The 18,386-nt window shown below is 43.3% G+C and overlaps 1 protein-coding gene across 1 annotated transcript; it reads right to left on the bottom strand.

Annotated features, from left to right (window-relative positions):
• Positions 1-8,508: 8,508 nt before the first annotated feature.
• itpa (inosine triphosphatase (nucleoside triphosphate pyrophosphatase)) lies at positions 8,509-11,757 on the bottom strand. The gene is made up of 8 exons (XM_048989876.1): positions 11,572-11,757; positions 11,218-11,275; positions 11,039-11,103; positions 10,740-10,813; positions 10,584-10,615; positions 10,404-10,516; positions 10,233-10,309; positions 8,509-8,773 (listed from the first exon to the last, which is right to left on the bottom strand). The coding sequence occupies exons 1-8, from the start codon at positions 11,632-11,634 to the stop codon at positions 8,644-8,646; spliced, it is 612 nt and encodes a 203-aa protein (XP_048845833.1). The 5' UTR covers positions 11,635-11,757; the 3' UTR covers positions 8,509-8,643.
• Positions 11,758-18,386: the final 6,629 nt, after the last annotated feature.

The following is an 18,386-nucleotide window of genomic DNA, read 5'->3' as shown; positions in this document are numbered from 1 at the left end:
GCAAGTCAGGCTGGCCTGACCCCCCCCACCCGTGCGTCTGCCGTCAGTCCTGTGCTCCATGAGGAAGCGGCCGTATAATAGGACCCCCCTCATTATACTGAATGTGCATGACTCATGTTTAATGGGGGCCCTGGAGCACTTGGCCGAACAGGGGCCACATTTCAGAGACTGGTATGGAGTGGAGGGCGGGACTGGGGGGGAGAAGAAAACAAAGCCATTCATAGGCAAGAAAAGAGCCTCCCACCCCCACCTTACTAACGCTAATGGCTTCTGCATACTGTCCTGGGCTCAGTTGAGAAACACTCCCATGATTTGTTTTGATGATGATTTACCATCAATTTTCCACCGTCTGGCTATTTTTCAAACACTTTACCTTTCACTTAAAGCATTTTTAAAAAGCTTTGTACAAAATTTGAATTGATGTTTTTAAAAATTTGGTCTACACCTACTGATATATTCCTTGTTCCTTCCAGACAAGCTTGCTTGACTGGTTGTGGCTGGTTTTGAGGTGACCTTCTGGGTCCTGCTACTTTGCTGCATCTGAATCCTTTATCAAAGTGTTGCAGTTTTTTGTAATCTTGCATAGGTTTTTTTTGGTCATTGAGATACTGCGAAAAGTTTGTTGTTTTGTTAAGTTTGTTCAAATTATTGCATTTTCCAGAGTTTCTTTCTTTGTTTTGTATTGTACATTTTAGGTAAGGATTTTCCCGCATGGTACATAGACTTCAGGTGGACCAACTACTGTTAACCTCATTAGTTAAGGAATCAAAGGCTTTGCTTTTCCAGCCCATAATTCATGCCAGATTATCTTGCGAGCATAATAACATGAGGAGCTGCGTATGGGACTGTCTGGCTCAATAGTACTGTGGTCCAGTGACACTGTCAAACTTCCTTGCTTGGTCTCTGTGGAGTTTGCTTTTTCCTGTGAGTGTTCTCCAGAACTCTGGGTTTCTCCAGCAAAATACACAAAATGTCCGACAAAATTTACCTTAGTGTGGGTCCCCAATGACTGGTATCCCATTCCTGTTGTGTCCTCTCAGGGTACACTAATTTTATGTGAAATGCATTCTGGGATTGATTGTATGTGTACTACTGAAAAAAAGAATTTTATAAGCGAAAACTTTGATTCAATTTTACTATTGTAATGAAAAATACAGAAATTAAACAAATGTATGCTTATGGCAAATGAAAAGGTCACATGAGAAAGGGGATGTCATGTAAAAAGCTGCAAGGGTTCGTACTCTGTCAAGTCATGGAGAGAGCCTCTTAAAGGATCGTGTTTATTGAGGATGAGAGGTATGTGATTTCCATGACGTATGCATCGTAAATCCGTACCTCTCCCAGTATGCCTAGGGAGGTCCATCTTCTCCCTCCAGGTCTCATGGAAGCAGTTGGATTCTGTGAAAGTCAAAAACAGAAACCCAGATCGAGATGAGAAGACCAGATTGTGAAGAGAAAAATACCACACAGGGTCTAACGGGCCTGGCCATGAAAACAAAGCAATGCAAAGTCGAGGCCAGCGGGCCGGACCTGCACTGAGCAAATCAAAACGGCACGTGGTGTGGAATGTGCTTTGGGAAGACAGCAGTTAAGCCAGAGACAGACATTATTTCATTTCATAATATTCTGGAATCCTGTCCTCTGATTGGTTCATGGATGCATTCTGAGGACATTACATTGGCCAGTCCCAACCTTCTCCTATGAAACAATATCCATTCCATGTTAGTTAAATTGGGCACACTGGTGTTGGGGTAGAACAGATGTGGAATACCTGGAGTTCCTGGGTGCCTGGGTTTTTTTAGGAATCTCACCAGTGACCTAACAAGGTAAGCCATCCTTCCTGGTGGATATGAATTGGGAATCACAGCCTAAAGGAGTCTGAGTTGGAAGTCAGGCTATCAGAGGAAAAACAAAACACCTGATCTCTTTTTCAGTTATTTTATACATTTGAAAGCTATTCAAAAACAGATTGTCTGTTTCGTAGTTTATTAAACGGCATAATGAATATATAAACTCTGTTATTGTGTTACATAAGCAGACTGGGATGTAACTGTCCCTGAAAACCAAATGCACTGGCAGAGTTCAAAGACTGACCAGACTGCTTTGGCTCATGTCTGAAATAAATCTCCCCACCCGTTTAAATGCTTTAAACATGATAGCCAGGATTGAGATGCGTTTTCCATATCGAGTTTTTCACTTGCTGGGAAAACGGAGCAGGCATTGCTGTCACCTTTGCTTCTGGTGGGAAGGTGGCGCAGTTAAACGACAGGTGACGTTAATCGTGTGCTTGTATTTTAAACATCACAGCTTTGTTATCTGCTGGGATTTGCAGCAAATGCCACATGACTTGAAACAGATCTAATTAATGATGAGGTGATTTACCTGGCTTATTGCCTGCAGCCCAATTGCAAGGGTCAACATCTGATGGATCTACAGCCTGTCGAGGCTGGACATATATATCAAGCTGTCAGTTCATAAAAAAGGGCTTTTTTGATGGGACACAGGCAAAAGTAAACCATGTTCATATTTGTCATTTTTACAGTAACTAGTAGCTAAAAAAATATTAAGTGTTTAGCTATGAGACTCCATAAATATATCGCCACTTTCTGTACTAACAGAACACTATCTAGGAAAAAATTGGCTGGAGTTCAGATATCCTGCAGTGACTGCAGCGGCCGATTGCCTTGTGTGCCCAGAATGATTAACCTCATTTGTGCTATTGGCTCATTTTCTGTAAGTTTCTCTCTTTGCTGGCTCTTTGGGTTACTGCGCAGGGATGAAATTCAAATATAACACAGAGGTATAAAATTATAAATAAACAATTACAGAAAAGATTCACAAATCCCAGTGGATCGAGTTTTGTTGCTTTCATTCCAAGCAGCTGCTATTGCAGAATGTCTCAGGTGATCTGGCGAAATTACTTTTATGTGCAGCCAGCAGAGGGAGCCCTAATGGGCATCCTGCTCTGCCCTGATGATGCCCCCCATCTCCTCAGTTTCCTCTCCTCGCTGCTGTTTAGTGACGGATGGTGCCTAATTACTGTAAACGATCGGTGCACTTGTGGACAATCTCAAACAGGACAGGAAAAACAACTCCCCAGGGCTGCTTGCGCCAGGTGTGCAGTGAGGGGACAGCAGGGAGCAGCAGAGAAGGCCTGGGGGCGGGAACTGGTTCAACGGGCAACTGACAAACGGGTCATGATTCAGCTGCTTGGCATGCAGATGCTGGGAGCAGAAGCATGGACTTACTGTGAAATGGTAGCGGTATTATTTGTCTTGCCTCCAACCCCAGACCTGAGACAGAGTTTTTTTCCAGATGCCAGAGATCATGTTTGTGTTCATCCATCCATTCATCCATCCATATATCAATCTCTTGTGCCGGTCAGGGTCACTGTGGGCTCTGGGGACCTATCGCAGGCATAAGTGCACAAGGCTGGGCTACACTATGTGCTTCGTAAATATTAAAATATCACGCCAAGTACAGTGGCCCCATTCGGGCAAAATTTACTGAACAGAAGTGACAGCTGGCTGGCTGGACCTGGCTGTTTATGATGGCTGCTTGGGTCATACTTCATCTACCCAGGAGGAGTAAAATATGTCCTAAAGACCCTGCTTCTCTTCCCAGCTATCAGCCTGGGAGGTTGTTCCTCTCCTCAGGGTTAGGAAAAGCAGTTCCACAATTCCACAAATTAATTTTCCTGCAAATGTAAGATTTTTGCCTTCAGCTTATGTCCCTATCCTCTTTTCTAATGCCACCAATTTTGTTTGCTTTCAGTGCTGCGTATTGTACCTTTTAAGCTCATATTTAGATATTTTCCTGTGGATGATGGTACGGTGTGTGCCAATGTGGCACATTTTATCCCAGCCTCTCAGCGTACACCTGTGTTTCGGCCTCACCAACAATAGCATCAATGATCTCCTCCAAATAAGTTAGCAGCAGCCCTAAATGTTGGAGGGCATCTTTCCACACATACCTGGGCTAATTTTTTTTCTAACACAGATCAGACATAGTCCAGCTTATTTAGCTTGTTTTTGTTATTCTGCTGGTCTGAGCAGCTAACTTCCAGTGGCACATGCTTGTAGACTCATGACTTGCCCCAGAGCTCCCTTAAATCCCAAGGAATGGAGGCTGGGCTCGGGGTGTGGCCAGGGGTGAGCCCCCACACCAGCAGGAAGCTGCAGCTCATGCCCTTTGGGGTGAGGAAGGCCTGTGCCTTACCTTGGACCTCAAGTGATGCGATTCCACCTGCGGGACTGATCTTTAATTCATCCTATCAGAACCCTTGGTAGCCTGTCTCTTGGGAGGAGGGAGATGGAAAAAGTTTAAAGATTCAAGAAGTTAGAAAATAAAATAGACTCAACTACAAAAGGTGCGGGGAATTCTTTTATTTATTTCTGTGTGCTTAGCCAAGGGCAGCCTTTGATGGCTTAGGACTGTTGATAGAGCAGAGTAGGGGGGTCAGAGTATAGCCCTGTGGATTACAGGGTATGCAGAGATCTACTAGATTACTATGGATTGATTACTAGATCTGCCAGGAGACGTCATCATGGAGAGGTCAGCTGCTGACTACTGCTGGGTGGGGCTCTGTTTACCGTGGATAACAAGCTCCAGGTCCAGGTGTATGACGGGAAGTGTAATCGGGTGTTTGATCCCCCCCCAATGCAATACATACATGTGGCCACACACACACACTTCTAGAACCCTAACACTATCTGTCCGAAATGTATGTATGTGATAGAACCAGGCAGATGAGAAATCAGGGGTTTCTTCACTGTCACACACAGATGAATCCCTTAATTTGAACCTTTCTTTCTGCTGGACACAACACTTGTGACCGTTTGGGTGCCATGTGGTGATTTTAACTGACAACGGTAGATTTGGTACAGTATCGCTAATTTATTTAATGCTCTTATTCATCACTTTCACATCATAGGGATACATAACTTCAGTTAGGGGTGGATTAACCCAGTGGTTAATGAATTTAATGAATTTTCTCCTGGAAGGTAATGAACCTGGCTCCATTGCTGCACTACCAACCACAACATAGCAGGCCTGAACCTTGATGGACTGTAAACATTGGGGGGGAGGGGGCATGTGGCTTTGTAAGCTCAGCTGGAAAAGATAATTTATGGCTGTTTGTTTTAAGAGGAGCCTTCAGATTTTGGAGCGAGCTTGGGTGGTGGCAGCCAGGCGTAGTGGACAAATGGGTGGTGATCTTGCCTTGTAGGCATGGAAGGAATTACCGTCAAGCTAAGCCGACATGCTAAGATTCAACTTTAAAACAAACCTTCTGGGCTGAGGTCTTGCAACTATTTAGGTACATGTTTGATCTAATCAAGGCTACTTATCTGTTACCTGCTGCTTTTGCTTTAAAACTTTAAGACCAGCGGTGTCTAAATTCTGTTCTAACTGGCTCCAGCTGAACATTCTGGACCTTTGTTTTTTTTCATTCATGGCCTCCTCCCTTCTGTTTGGCCTTAAGGTTGCACCTCTAGTTGTGATAGATTTTGTCTCTGCACGAGCTCTGGGATGATGCCTGCAAGCATCAGATTTATGGATCCCAGATATCCAGGATCTCGGGTTGTCTCCTACCAAAATATTTAATTATGAACGCATTGTGTCCAAACCAGATCGGGCATAACTTTGCTTAAGGTTTCAAAAGGACTTGCAGGGTTTTCCAGTTCTGGTTCTGGAAGGCCAGTTTGCAGAGTTCCCTGTTCAGACACCCCTACTAAACCTGGCGATTACCTGATTAAGATGTCTGAGCAAACCTGCAAACCGTGTTGTAAACTGGCCCTTTAGGACCAGAACTGGGGAAGACAATGAGACCCTGTGTTGGCAAATATGAACTGAAGAAGGACCCACATCACTCGACTTCCAAGGCCTTTGGAGAACCTTGCCAGGAATGAGCTGGATTTCTGATGAGGGCAACAGACTCATTCTAGTGAAAAAAATGGGGAGTCTGGTCTGTCTGACCTTAAAGCGGCAATGAATGCAGAATAATGAGCGATTTTAGCAGAACGGTGGCCATCTAGGGAAGCTGAAAAAATGTGCTTGATGCCTGCCTGATATTTAGGCTGTCCTCCTCCTTCTGTAGGACCATCCATCTTAATCTACTATCCCTGGTACTTGTTTTTCTGATGAGCTGATATCTTGAGGGCATGCTCTTCTCATTAAGTCTTCCAGCCCAGGAGAAATGACCGTAAACTGTTGTCCTGCTGTTTGGCCGTCCTCCCAAAGTCGGCACAAGACACTGGGACCTTGATGGACTGGATGTCTTCTGGCAGGAGGTGAAGTTTTATGTTCCTTCAACCCAGCAATGCAACCCAGATTGGCTGATCAATTAAAAATAATGAAGTGCTGCACTCTCATTAGGTTCAAGAGCCATTGTATATTTAATCATTTTAAAATCCTTAACCAGTTTGGTTTCTTTTCCATCTACCACTTCCCTTGGAATAGATTTAGGTAGGTTCTTTGTACGTGGACAACATTTTAACTGACCTGTGAGTAGTGTTCCTGTACTGTGATGAGTGTTTTCCATGCAGAAATCATGCTTTATGAGTTTGGCTCCAGCAAAGCTGAGAGGAGGTCAGATGAATGTAATGTCTCTCTATATTTGCCTCTGTGTCCCTCGTGTGCAGTGACTGTCTCTCATGTGCAGTGACTGTCCCTTAGCAGTGAAAACACACTTAGAAACCTGATCCCCTTACTGCGAATTCCTTGCTCGGTTTCATTCCACTGCTATGGGATTTTCAGCATTGGATTTACTACAGGTGGAAATTACTTTTCAATCAATTCCTCTCTATCAAGCCAGCTTGCAGGTGGATAGTTCAGGTCCAAACTGAGATTTTCATTCAACCAGCCAGCTGAGTATTCTGTGATTGTGACCCTTTATACTCAATAGGTTGGTTGAAACTAAATCTTGGTCTTGATTTTTACTTTTTGGACCTGAACTATCACCTCTGATTTACACAGAGCTTCTCACTTTGCATTGGTCACTTTTCAAAGCAGTTCATCATACTTGGTTCACATAGCAGAATTATTTAACACACCGTCACCTGAAAATTTTACCAGACATTTTCCATAAACCGTGCCACGAAAAAACTGATCGTAATTATTGTTGCTCAGTTCTCTATTTTGTAGCATTTTACATCCATCCATCTACTTACTTGAGGATCTAGAGAACATTCACACCATAAATATTATATTGTACAAGCACACCTTTTCTCAGGCCTATATCGATTTTCAAACAAAACCTCAATTTACTGCTTGATGAAGTTGTAGTTTGAAAATTACATTACATTACGTTAACAAAAATCAGTCATGAATCACCAACTTGGTTGGTTGACTGAATAAACTGACAACCCTATGAATTTCAAAATTCTCACATGTGCACAAACGGAACCTTTTAAATAGCTCAGATACACTTTAAGCAGGTGATTATTGTACCTGACAGTTCGTACCCTGTAGTGAAAACCACTAAAGAACTTCCTTAAACTCAGACATGTAACTAAAACACTGCCAGGTGATCTGGACACTTGGCCTCAAACTGTGCTCTTTCTGCAAACAACCGGAGACCAGTTGACCGAATGAACTTGCCGTTAATCACCTGCTTTTTCGGTTCTGTCCACCTTTACAAGCTCCTCTCCACTAGAAGGCTGGGTGGCTGAAGAATGTTTTGATGTGGCAGGAGCTCATAAATACCTGGGATACCTTTGAAGCTGTGTAAGATGCTCAGGAGTGTTTTTGTCATGTTTCCTTGTGTGAATTACGACTCTGTACAGAGCTTGCCAGACAGTTACCATGTTTGTGCCCAATACCATCTAATAGTATAAAGCATCCTTCCCCCTGGAAGTCAAAATAAACATGATTCAATACCTTTTTTGGCAGGTTGCTGCAGGCTCAGGTGCAGAAGGGACCACAAACCAGTATAACTCACTGGCAAAGACACCAGCTTCAGGCATTGCTAATGTCACTGCATGGCCACTAGGGGCACCACAAATGATTCAGGGGGCCCAGATGTCAACATCAGTGGCAGCCCCACTTGCCAGTGGTCTGAGGGTGGAGCTACGTATCATAAAACCCATGTGCCAAAATGCCAGAGGCACAGTGCCTGGATTGCAGAGCTTCTCCGCACATAGCTGGGGGTATTACCACTGACCTGGAGTCAGATGTCACCAGACATGTCCTGTAAACTTCTGCTGTCAATGAGCGAAGTTTTTAATTTGGAGTTTTAATGTGGAGTGTTGACTGGATTTCTTTACCATTTGTCAGTAAAGAGCTCATTAACCTCATTGTCTTTAGCTCATTAACACTTGCCCACTCTCCAGCTACTGACATATCCAATATTGGCAACAGTCAGAGGGAGAAAAGATGGAGAATGTATTTAAGTCAATTAATGCCCTCTACTTATGAGAGCACTAATGATGTATTTGCATCTAGTGTGTTTGACTTTGTGAGGACGAATGCAAGCAGTTTTTCCATAAAGAACTCGAACCAGCTTCAAAATCGCAGCTCGTATAGCAAATTTATCCAATAAATGTAACTTATTATGTTCACCTCAACATACAGATTGTGAGATTTGTGTGTCAGAATATTACGTTTAGTTGCCATCGGACAGGGGGCGGGGTCTCCATGACGACACTATTCGTCACACTTCATCGTCTTGTTCTCTGGGGCGCCATTGAGCTGGCAGAAGTGCTGAGACATGGCCGCCAATGCCCTGTAGCGGTGGGAGATCGAATTCTTCACCTCCTTTGGGAGTTCGGCGTAGCTGAGAGGGTGAAGCAGAGAGACGACATGCAGGATGGACAGCTGTTAACACTGAAGGTCAAAGAGAAGACATGCTGACTGCAAACTGGGTTTAGCGGCCCCCTAGTGTTCGCAAAGTGTTCATACAAGTAAAATCACATGATATAGCCAAGTCTGATTACACACATCACATATCATCTGATTATCACATATCACATAAATTAGCAAATAACACGGCAACACAACATAAATAACCATAGGCCATGTCTTGACATGGACATTTGTCTTAAAAGCTCTTACTTTTTAATCCAAGGAGTTTAACATGGGAGCAAATTTAATTTAACATGTTAAAAAAAAAAATTTTCATGTTAAAAAAATATACATACACATAAACACAAATTTGTCTGTGTATACTTGTGGCTGTGCCTTGTGCCAGACACAGGCTACCCAGCTTTGCGTTTCTTGGAATAGCACAGTGGACCTGGATCCTTCTGCACTATATAAACAGTCATGGAAATCTGCTGGGTGGATGACTGGCTTACTACAGTATTTAAAATGCATATTTAATTACTTAAGAATATTTTGTAATTTGTATTTTTCTGGTTTGGTAAAATACATAAAATACAATCTCTCAATGTATTTAAAATATTTGAAAGATTACATTTTATTATTTTCTGTCATTTTAAGAACCTTCATCGCCAAACTTACAGACTTAGGCTGTATTTATATCAACATCTTTGGCTAGATGCACGTAAATCATGCTAAACAAGGTTCAGCTCGCTTGTTTGACCTTCTTCCCATGATCTGTAATCCAAGGAAAGGAGCTGCTTTGCTCCAAATTGGTAAGGTAAAGTATGCAGTAAGTTACATTATAAGATATTGCTCACTGTTTGTCATTATAGGACAGAAAAATAAAGCAAATGGCAGCGCTGTGCTGAAGAACTTGTGAATTTACTTCCTGGCCTGCTAACGGCATTCTGGGTAATTTCGACAGGGATTCACAGGCAGTGGCATCTTTTGTGGTTTGTCATATATGGACGCCGTCATTAGTGATAAATCAAGCTAGCTATTTTTGTTCCAATGGACAAAATTAATTTCAGCTAAACGCAGGAGTTTTAATAGCCACTGAGCCTGTATAAAACGGAGAATTGACAGGTTTACTTGCCGTTGCATATTATATGCATCACAGCCACCGGTTCCATTTTTTTGAGCATATATTTAGAAAAGTTTCGTTGAGTTTCCACAGGTTTGGCAACCTACTGCAAGACAAAGCAGGAAATTCATGCACGATGGTAATTTAAGAGAGCCTTGGTGAGCCTTCTTGCATGTGCTCACCCACACCGGCACCCGTCGCCATTCACTCAACAACTTCGTTAAATTAAGTGTTTTTTTTGTCCTACGAAAACTGAGTTTTGTTGTATGGTTAAAAAAAGGTGCCCTCTGCTGGACAGAAATAAAACTGCAAGGAACACATCTCTCACGTTTTGTCGTATCCATCCGGCTGAAAACATGGGTCCCACCCAAAATCTCGGGGTCCTCTGGGGTCCACGATGCAGCCCTATATAATTACAAATGAAAGTTTTAACACTGTTTATGATCATGCTTGGCAGTACACATAGCACACATAGCAGTGGAGTCTTAAAGGGACAAACCTCTGTTATGCCCTTGAAGAGCTGAACAGGTTCCTCTTTCCCTGCACAGAAGGCAAACGTACACAGAGCCCAGGCCGACTTGTCCTCGAAGCCTGCCAGGAGTTTATACAGACCTACAAAACATACCAGAAGGATTATGGGAAACGCCTTTTACTGCACCACATGTGAAGGGTCCATTACCTTCTGGTTTCAGCTTCTCCAGGAACCACTTTCTGTAACACACAGAAGAGATTTAATGGTCTTTAAAGACTCATAAATGGAATTAAATTATTTGTCTGAATACAGGTCCCTGAAATTTAGCTGGTACAAGCTTGAAAGACTTTTGCCGGTACTCACACGTACGGCCCGGGAAGCCCACCCAGAGCTCTGAAACAGAGGCAGGTGTCTTCAACCATAACCGGCCCATCTACCTGTTAAAGGGATGCTTTCCTATTAAAAATCTGCCAAATGAAACCGACAGCCTACATGACACGCTCGGGCCATGCACTAACGAGAACACACTACACACGGTACAACTCATTATTTACAACGTAAAATACACGGATACACATATTAAATAGTTACATATACACCACACGAGGCATGCTGCTAGCCTACATCAGTCTCAGCTAACAGACTCCGCAACGGCCACAAACCTGCCTAGCTGCCTCCTGACACTTCTGTATGGAGATTTCATCTGGTTCTCCCTGGTATTCTGGCACTGAGGAAAAAAAACAGCGCTGTGAGGCATTGTACCTTCCGACAAACATGGCCCAAGATTACGTTCGTCTCTTCCGCACAAGATCCCCTACGCGATTCACCCGTTCGTACTCACAGTCGATCTTCTTCGATATTAGTTTGTAAGGGAATTTGTCCCCCAAGATTTGAACGACCTATGAAAGGACAAAAATATGTCAATGAAAGTTACGGCTGCAGTTAGTGGCCAGCATCATTCAAGAGAAAAAGTAGGTTACTTTACCAACTTTCTATAACGCATTCTTTGGATGTCAGTAAAAGATTGTGTACTGTAAGAGCCTCACAATAATTGTTGGGAGTACGGTTACCTATATTCTGGTTGCAGTTTCTTTTAGGAAACAATATAAGCAAGCCGCCAAGCAAATGGCTTGAAAGTAAATACACAGACCACCTTCAGATTAGGACGGCGCTCTATGATTCAACTGTCTCTCACCTCCTCTAACTTCTTGGTATTTCCAGTAACAAAAATGACAGATCTCCCGGCAGAGACCGCCATGTTTCCTTCGTCCGCATGGACGCCAACAAACGCAACATCCGGATACTCTGCTGTACACGAACCAATCGTGACACTGAATCTGTCAGCCCCAGAGACACGCCCCTCCTAACCTGATTCTCCCCTGTCGAATCTGATTGGGTTCTGGCCAGACGACGCGTCCAACGCGGAATAAAAACATCACTACCTGGCTGGCTATAAACCAATCAGCTTCGACAGGGGCGTGTCAGATTCAGCGGGGCATCTTTCTGTGTGCAGAAAAAAATAATGGCTGGTACGACACTGAATATTTTCCGGACAGAAAAAGTCCGATGCGCCGCTGACAAACATGGAAGATAATGCAAATGGTCCACTGAAATACTGTCTGGGTGTACAGGTTGAAAATAATTTTAAGTGATATTGTGGGAGCTGATTTTCTTTTAATGTCTTTACGATTTATTTTCCTTTATTTTTCTGTGGCACTTAGTAAGCACATTATCGCAGTTCTTCGGTTCTAGTGACATTGTAGTCTCTGGCCCGGCTGAACCTATAAGCCGCCCATGGTAATTTGGATTGACTGTGATAAGGGGTCATAAATGTAGGAAGGGGGGAAGGCATGGACTATGGAGAAGATGGCGAAGTGCTGTTTGAACAAACCAAAGGTGTGCAGGACTTGTGAGGAGAGAGCGGCTATATGAAGTTAAACAATCCACTTAATTTAGAAAGTGAAGGGATTTAACAATTTCTTGTGATTTATGCCAGTTATGTGGAGCTTTTGTGGCGTACTTTGTTCACAGTTGTCTGGGAGCTGGAGTGGATGCCAGTGTGGAAGAATTGTAATAAAGCTCCTGGTTATGGATTAACGATGCAGATTGCAGAGTAATAAATGGTAGCGTTTTTTATTTGTGTGTGTTTGCAAGATCATTGCTACCCAATATTCTTTCTTTTTCTCTCTCTCTCTCTCGCACCTTCTGGTACCTTCTCTTGATGTCTTTGCTCTAAACTTGTGGTGGTGTTTGGTGTAGCCGGAGTGGGATATGCACAGGAATATGCTTGTGTGCCAGTTATCTAAAGAGAAGTGGGACACTCTGTATAAAGATACTTTGTCAGCTGCTAAAGAACGGCCCTGGTTCAAAGTGGGACGAGATTTGGGAGCTACATTGACTCGGTTATTTCCTTTGCCACAATAGCTCTATTTAGAGCAGCTGCTCAAACATTGATTAACATTCGGCTTAATTAAATGTGTATTGGAGTAGGCTTTGTACTGGGTCACGATCTGTGAGCAGTAAAAGGTCTGCATATCTAGACAATCCAATAAAAATGATGACGTGCGGTTACGGTTATGTGAAAACACTGCATCAAATTTCAGCACGTAACCAAGGGCGTAGCTTTGGCTAGAACTTCAGGGTTTGAGGTCTCCACCCATTACGGGGGGAAACATGATTGTTGGAGGGGTTGTTTTAGCTGGTTGGGCTACACCCCCCCCCCCCCGTAATTTATGCCCATGCACATAACATACTAAATTAATCATTAACTTATAAAATATTGTGCTAGCCCTGTGCTTTAAATACAGAACTACCCAAAGCTGCTTGTGACATGCTTCTGTACACCCTCAATCATTAATCTGGATGAGGTAGTTAGCGAGTAAGTCCATCTGAATCCTACTAGAAAACAGTTAGTAATTTGGCTTGTGATGCTGCTGGCTCTCCCAAACTTCCTTCCTGTGCCTTTCCCTGTTTCTGCCACCAAGTGTAAGCGCGGGGTGGAAGTGGACGGCCTGCTGGCATGAAGGCTGTGAGATGCCTTCAGCTTCATCTGACAGAGCTGCCATCTGGGCCTCAGATCGCTGTCGGTGGCCAGAGTGTTGGGGAAAAACTCAGTTCTGGAAAGATATATATATATATATATATCTCAAGTGTGCCTGAAAACTATTGCAGTTTTTCAAATGCAGACCACACAAAGTACACAAGAAAGAGGGTTTAAAAAGCACATTTCAACTCCATCATGCTTTATATCTGACCTGGGATGAGTGCCTTGAATGTGCTGAACCAATCATCTCACTTCTCCCAGATGGGGGGTATGGGCTGTTCTCGGGGTGAATTCAGACCTCTTTAGGATGCCCTGATTACAAGTTCAGATGGATTCACTGGGCTTATTGGGCTTGTGTTGAGGCGCTGCTGTTTGGATTTTCCTTTTTTTGGAAAAACCTGTAAGATTTGTATGCCTGCTTTTGGCGTTTCTTGCTAAAATGCTGTCTAATGGAATGTCAGGTGCCATATTTCATACTTGATCTACTGCTGACCCAAAGCTTTCAGAGGAGGTGGGGAAGGAGTCCTATGGTCTACCTAGCGCAAGTCTGCACTATGCTTTGAATGATGGGAAGAGGGTTTAGAAATCAATTGTGCCAGAACGTGTGTGTAGAACCGTGAGAAGGAAGTCAAAAAGACACAAAGAGCGGGAGGGAGAAACAAGCTCTTCTGAAGGATGGGCTTTGAAGTGAGAATGAACCAGGAGCCGCGTAGGCGTGGCTGTGTAAACCGCTCAGGGGGGACCCCTGCTGGTTCTTCCTTGATTATGTTGCCAGCTGGCCTTCAGTGACGAAAAATGCTTATGAATGTGCTAGTTTCAGCTGCCAAAGCGTTAGTGCTTGTGCCACAGCACTTTTGGAAGAGCCAGCATGGGGTCACCCTTGGGTGCCAAAACAAAACAACCAAAAATCTGCATCCTTGCAGGTATTGATATACAGGATCCACCTTCACCTATGATTGTGTGGGGAATTTATACTTTGAAGTGACCAATTAAATGTAAGACTGACGGTAGGGAACTGAGAGGGAATCCCTCTGTCCATTGGGCTGGCAGCACCTTGCAGTGATTATCATTACTGTCTCAGGTTTGGTCGTATCTTTGACAGCTATACCCTGGTTTTTCCACGCCTCCCTCAGGTCCCATATTGCTGCCCCCACTAGGGGTCTCATCATCCTGGTATTTACCTGATGTCATCATCCTAAGACTTCACAGTTTTTTTTTTGTTTTTTTTTTTATTCTGTGTGCTGTACTTTGTTACCTGGCTGGGATGCTTTATGATAATCCTAATTTTAAGTGCGTCTTTTGGGGCCAGGGGATTGACGTTCATGGAGTTTCTGTGCATGGATCACAGAGGAAGAATGAATGTGTCACATTGTCCCCATATTTCTAGATAGTGCAGGTGAGCTTAACAAAGCGTCTCATTGTGTAAAAGGTGTTAAGGCTGTTTTGACTGCAAGTGTGATGTAAAGTAAGTGCAAGTAAATGTGGCTGTGAATTCCCACTGGCCGTTATGGCGACGCCCCCCCCCCCCCCCAAATCCTAGCCCTCTCCCCTGATCCTAGATATTTACAACCTCATATCCTATTATGGCTCACTGCTTTTTAAGGACACCAGTGCTGCCCTCTGGATTGTTTCTTCACTTAAATACAATTTAGATAACCTGAATGCAGAAATAAGGACATCATGTTTTAGACTAGTTAAAAAAAAAATAACCTCCTGTAGAAAGACTGTGAGTGAAGAGAAATCGTATCAGTTGTAGGAATATATGGGTGTCAGCAGTGGTTTTTGTATATTGTCAAATTTATGAAATGTTATATATTTGAACTAGATTAGCACTAGGAGTAGTACTTTCAGTTTTGGAATAGTAATTTCAGTCTTGGAGTAGTACTTTCAGTTTTGGAGTAGTACTTTCAGTTTGGAGTAGTATTTTCAGTTTGGAGTAGTACTTTCAGTTTGGAGTAGTACTTTCAGTTTTGGAGTAGTACTTTCAGTTTTGGAGTAGTACTTTCAGTCTTGGAGTAGTACTTTCAGTTTTGGAGTAGTACTTTCAGTCTGAGGAAATTAGAATTCTTGCCGAACAGCCAGTAGGGAGCAGTGTCCCTCCCTTCCCCTAACTAAACACTGGCATCCCAGTTCAGTAGAGGGCGCCATAATTTGAATGAGATGTTTTACTGCCTTTTCACCTTCCAGTCCAAGGCTAAGTATGAGGTCCCCCTGGATTGTCTTCAGTAAACAAAGTGTCTGTATTGGAAAAGTTTAGCACCAGTCTGGATGATATGCAGGCAGCCTGTTAGTGTCCTGGGCCAGTTCAGACACGACAGGCAGCATCCCTAATTTACTCCATCTCTTGTTAAATATAAACTGTATTGTTTCCATGGGCCATTTTTTGTCTTGTTTTATACATTGACCATCCTTAGAAGCACTTAGAGAGTTGGACTCAAGAACGATGACTTTTCACGGTCTGAAGTGTAGATTTGTATCAGTATGTGGAGCTTTTACTCTGTCTTTCACGGCTTCCTGCGATTATAGTCCAAAGGCAGTAGCTGTGGATGGCTGAGGCTTATGGAACCTTAATGGATTCATACTTCTGATGAGACTGCAGGCACTGATTTTAACATTTTCGTCCATAATTCTCCTTGCTCCAAATGCCTGTTTTCCCAGGTTGTTTCCAATTTGCAGAGGCAGTTTCTCTCATGTAAGAACATACTTCTGTTCCAGCTTTGGAGACCTGGGCTTGTTGTCAGCGTTGCTTTCCCCGCTGACCCCTTTGGAGGGGACCGTACTGGTGATTCCCTCACTGCTGTCCCTATGTGAGGGTCACACTTCTGCTTTGCTTCCTCTCTAGCTTAACAGTATCCCAGGTTTGGCTCAAATCTATTGTGATTTCCCCAGGTTGTGGTTATCAGTTATTTATAGTGGTTTAATCTTTTGACATTGCTGTTTTTCCACTTGGAGTTCAAAGTGAGGAGGGTGAAGGAGCCAGGGGGTGAGTGGGCGGGGAGCAACCAGGCAGGTCACGCCTTCGCTCTGTGGGAGATGGAGGGAGACGGCGTTTGACCCAGAGGCTGATCTCGGATGTGACTCCGCACAGTGCCGACATGCTGAGACTGGTTTTGGGTTGTTTGAAACTGCCATAGTACATAGTCGGCTATGGAGTACGGTGAGTCACTCTCACTCCTTCTGACCTGACCTGGCTGGGAAAAATCGGTATTATTATTTGATTGTTATTTGTGCATTGTTTAGTGAATTGCAGTCATTTTCAGTAAATTATGATTCCTGAATCATACTTTTTTATTATTATTAATGATAATTGATATATATTTATATACGTGGTGCATTACAGCCTCCATAGACCAAAAATCAAGTTACTAATAAAGAAATTAAGTAAAAAGTAAGTTAAAATGCAAAGCGTAATTCCTGCCAGGATAGATGCTTATGCTTCATTGTATTGCTGTAACACTCTCTACTCTACTGTTTATCTTCTCCAATGAACTCCAGTAGTGAGGAAAGCCATAAAAGCTGATGCAGAGAGGGTTTGGGACGGGAACCATTGCCCGGGGGAGGGGGTGGGTTTCACGTCTTGGTAGAGGAGACAAAGTGCTGGAGCCAGGTCCAGTGGAGTTTGCTTAATTCGTACTTTTCCACGTGCCTTTTTGGTTTACACACTGGGTGATGTAAACTTTTGTGGTCAAGGGTTTGTGCTAGAAAATCCTTAGCCCATATTTTTATGTCTGATAGAAATCATGCGCATTGATCGCGCAAGGAAATTGACTAGGTGCTTCCAGTAGGTGGCAGCACTGAGGTAAAATCCTGCAGGGGCCCATGAATACATGGGGGGGGGCAGGATTGAATGAAATGGCGACTAATGAGCCTCCGTATGCAGGACCCCTGCCGTTCAGTGCCAACGTGTGTGAGCCTGGTTATAGGTGTGCCAACAGCTCACCTTGTGGGGGGGTTTGCTGCTTTAATATAATTGCTTTGTCCCTCTGAGCACTGGTAGCGTTTTTCCCTGTAGAACATCCAGGTGCTCAGGCTGCATCATGGAACCCGAATTACTGTCTGAGGTGGCCGAGCTGCTTGCAATTTCACATGGTACAAAGGGAACAGGGCGCTGCCTCGAAAGGTAGAGGCACTTAAACCCAGCCACAGGTCACTCAGTTTACTCAATGTGCAAATCAGAGGCTCCTAAAACCATTAATTCAATATCTGGAATCTTCCAAAGGGTCATTCAGCCTGACGTGCTTGTAAATTTCTGAACCGCTTAAAATTTGATACAGCAAATAAAGGCTGCTGTAAATCTTTCTCTTGGTTATTATTTTGCCCTTTATGGAAAGAGATACTCCAGTTAACTTCAGAGAGGAAATACTTGTACATGGCAACACTGCTAATGTGTGCAGTTGTGAAACATTGAGTTTGGAAGTCTTTAGTGTATCTGCATGTCAACTTTGGGATTCACCTGCATTTACTGTATGTGGCTTTACAGTGAGCAAAGGAAGCAGTTTTTTTTTCTGTATATTTAAATAACAGCCACTGGGCAACCTTATTTAATATATGTTGGAGTGGCGCAGTGGCCTCCAGGATCGCCGGTTCGAATCCCACCCTCGTTTGTGCGGAAATTGCTTATTTTCTACGAAGAACTGTCAGGCGCAGGTTTTCATTTCAAAACACTGCATACATTTTATGTAGTAAATATTTAACTAGTAAATGTTTTATTCATTTAGCTCGCCCTTTTTGTGTCAAATAAACACAGCGTTTTAAATAAACACAGACCAAAACCTACTGCTAAATAACTAATATTTATTTTATATAAAGTACAACTATTTACAAGATCTATGGCTGAACTATTTTTAGAATCTATAGCTCTAAGTATTTACAATATTTCCAGTTTATTGGCTGTTCATGTCTGGCAGGTAGCTAATCTCCACAGCCACTCCAGGTCCCCAGGGATGGTGCTGAGCTGATTTAGGGCA

This window comes from Brienomyrus brachyistius, chromosome 21 (genome assembly GCF_023856365.1).
Source record: "Brienomyrus brachyistius isolate T26 chromosome 21, BBRACH_0.4, whole genome shotgun sequence".
Taxonomy (NCBI): domain Eukaryota; kingdom Metazoa; phylum Chordata; class Actinopteri; order Osteoglossiformes; family Mormyridae; genus Brienomyrus; species Brienomyrus brachyistius.
Note: the sequence above shows the minus strand (reverse complement) of the source record. Positions and strands in the feature narration are given on the sequence as shown.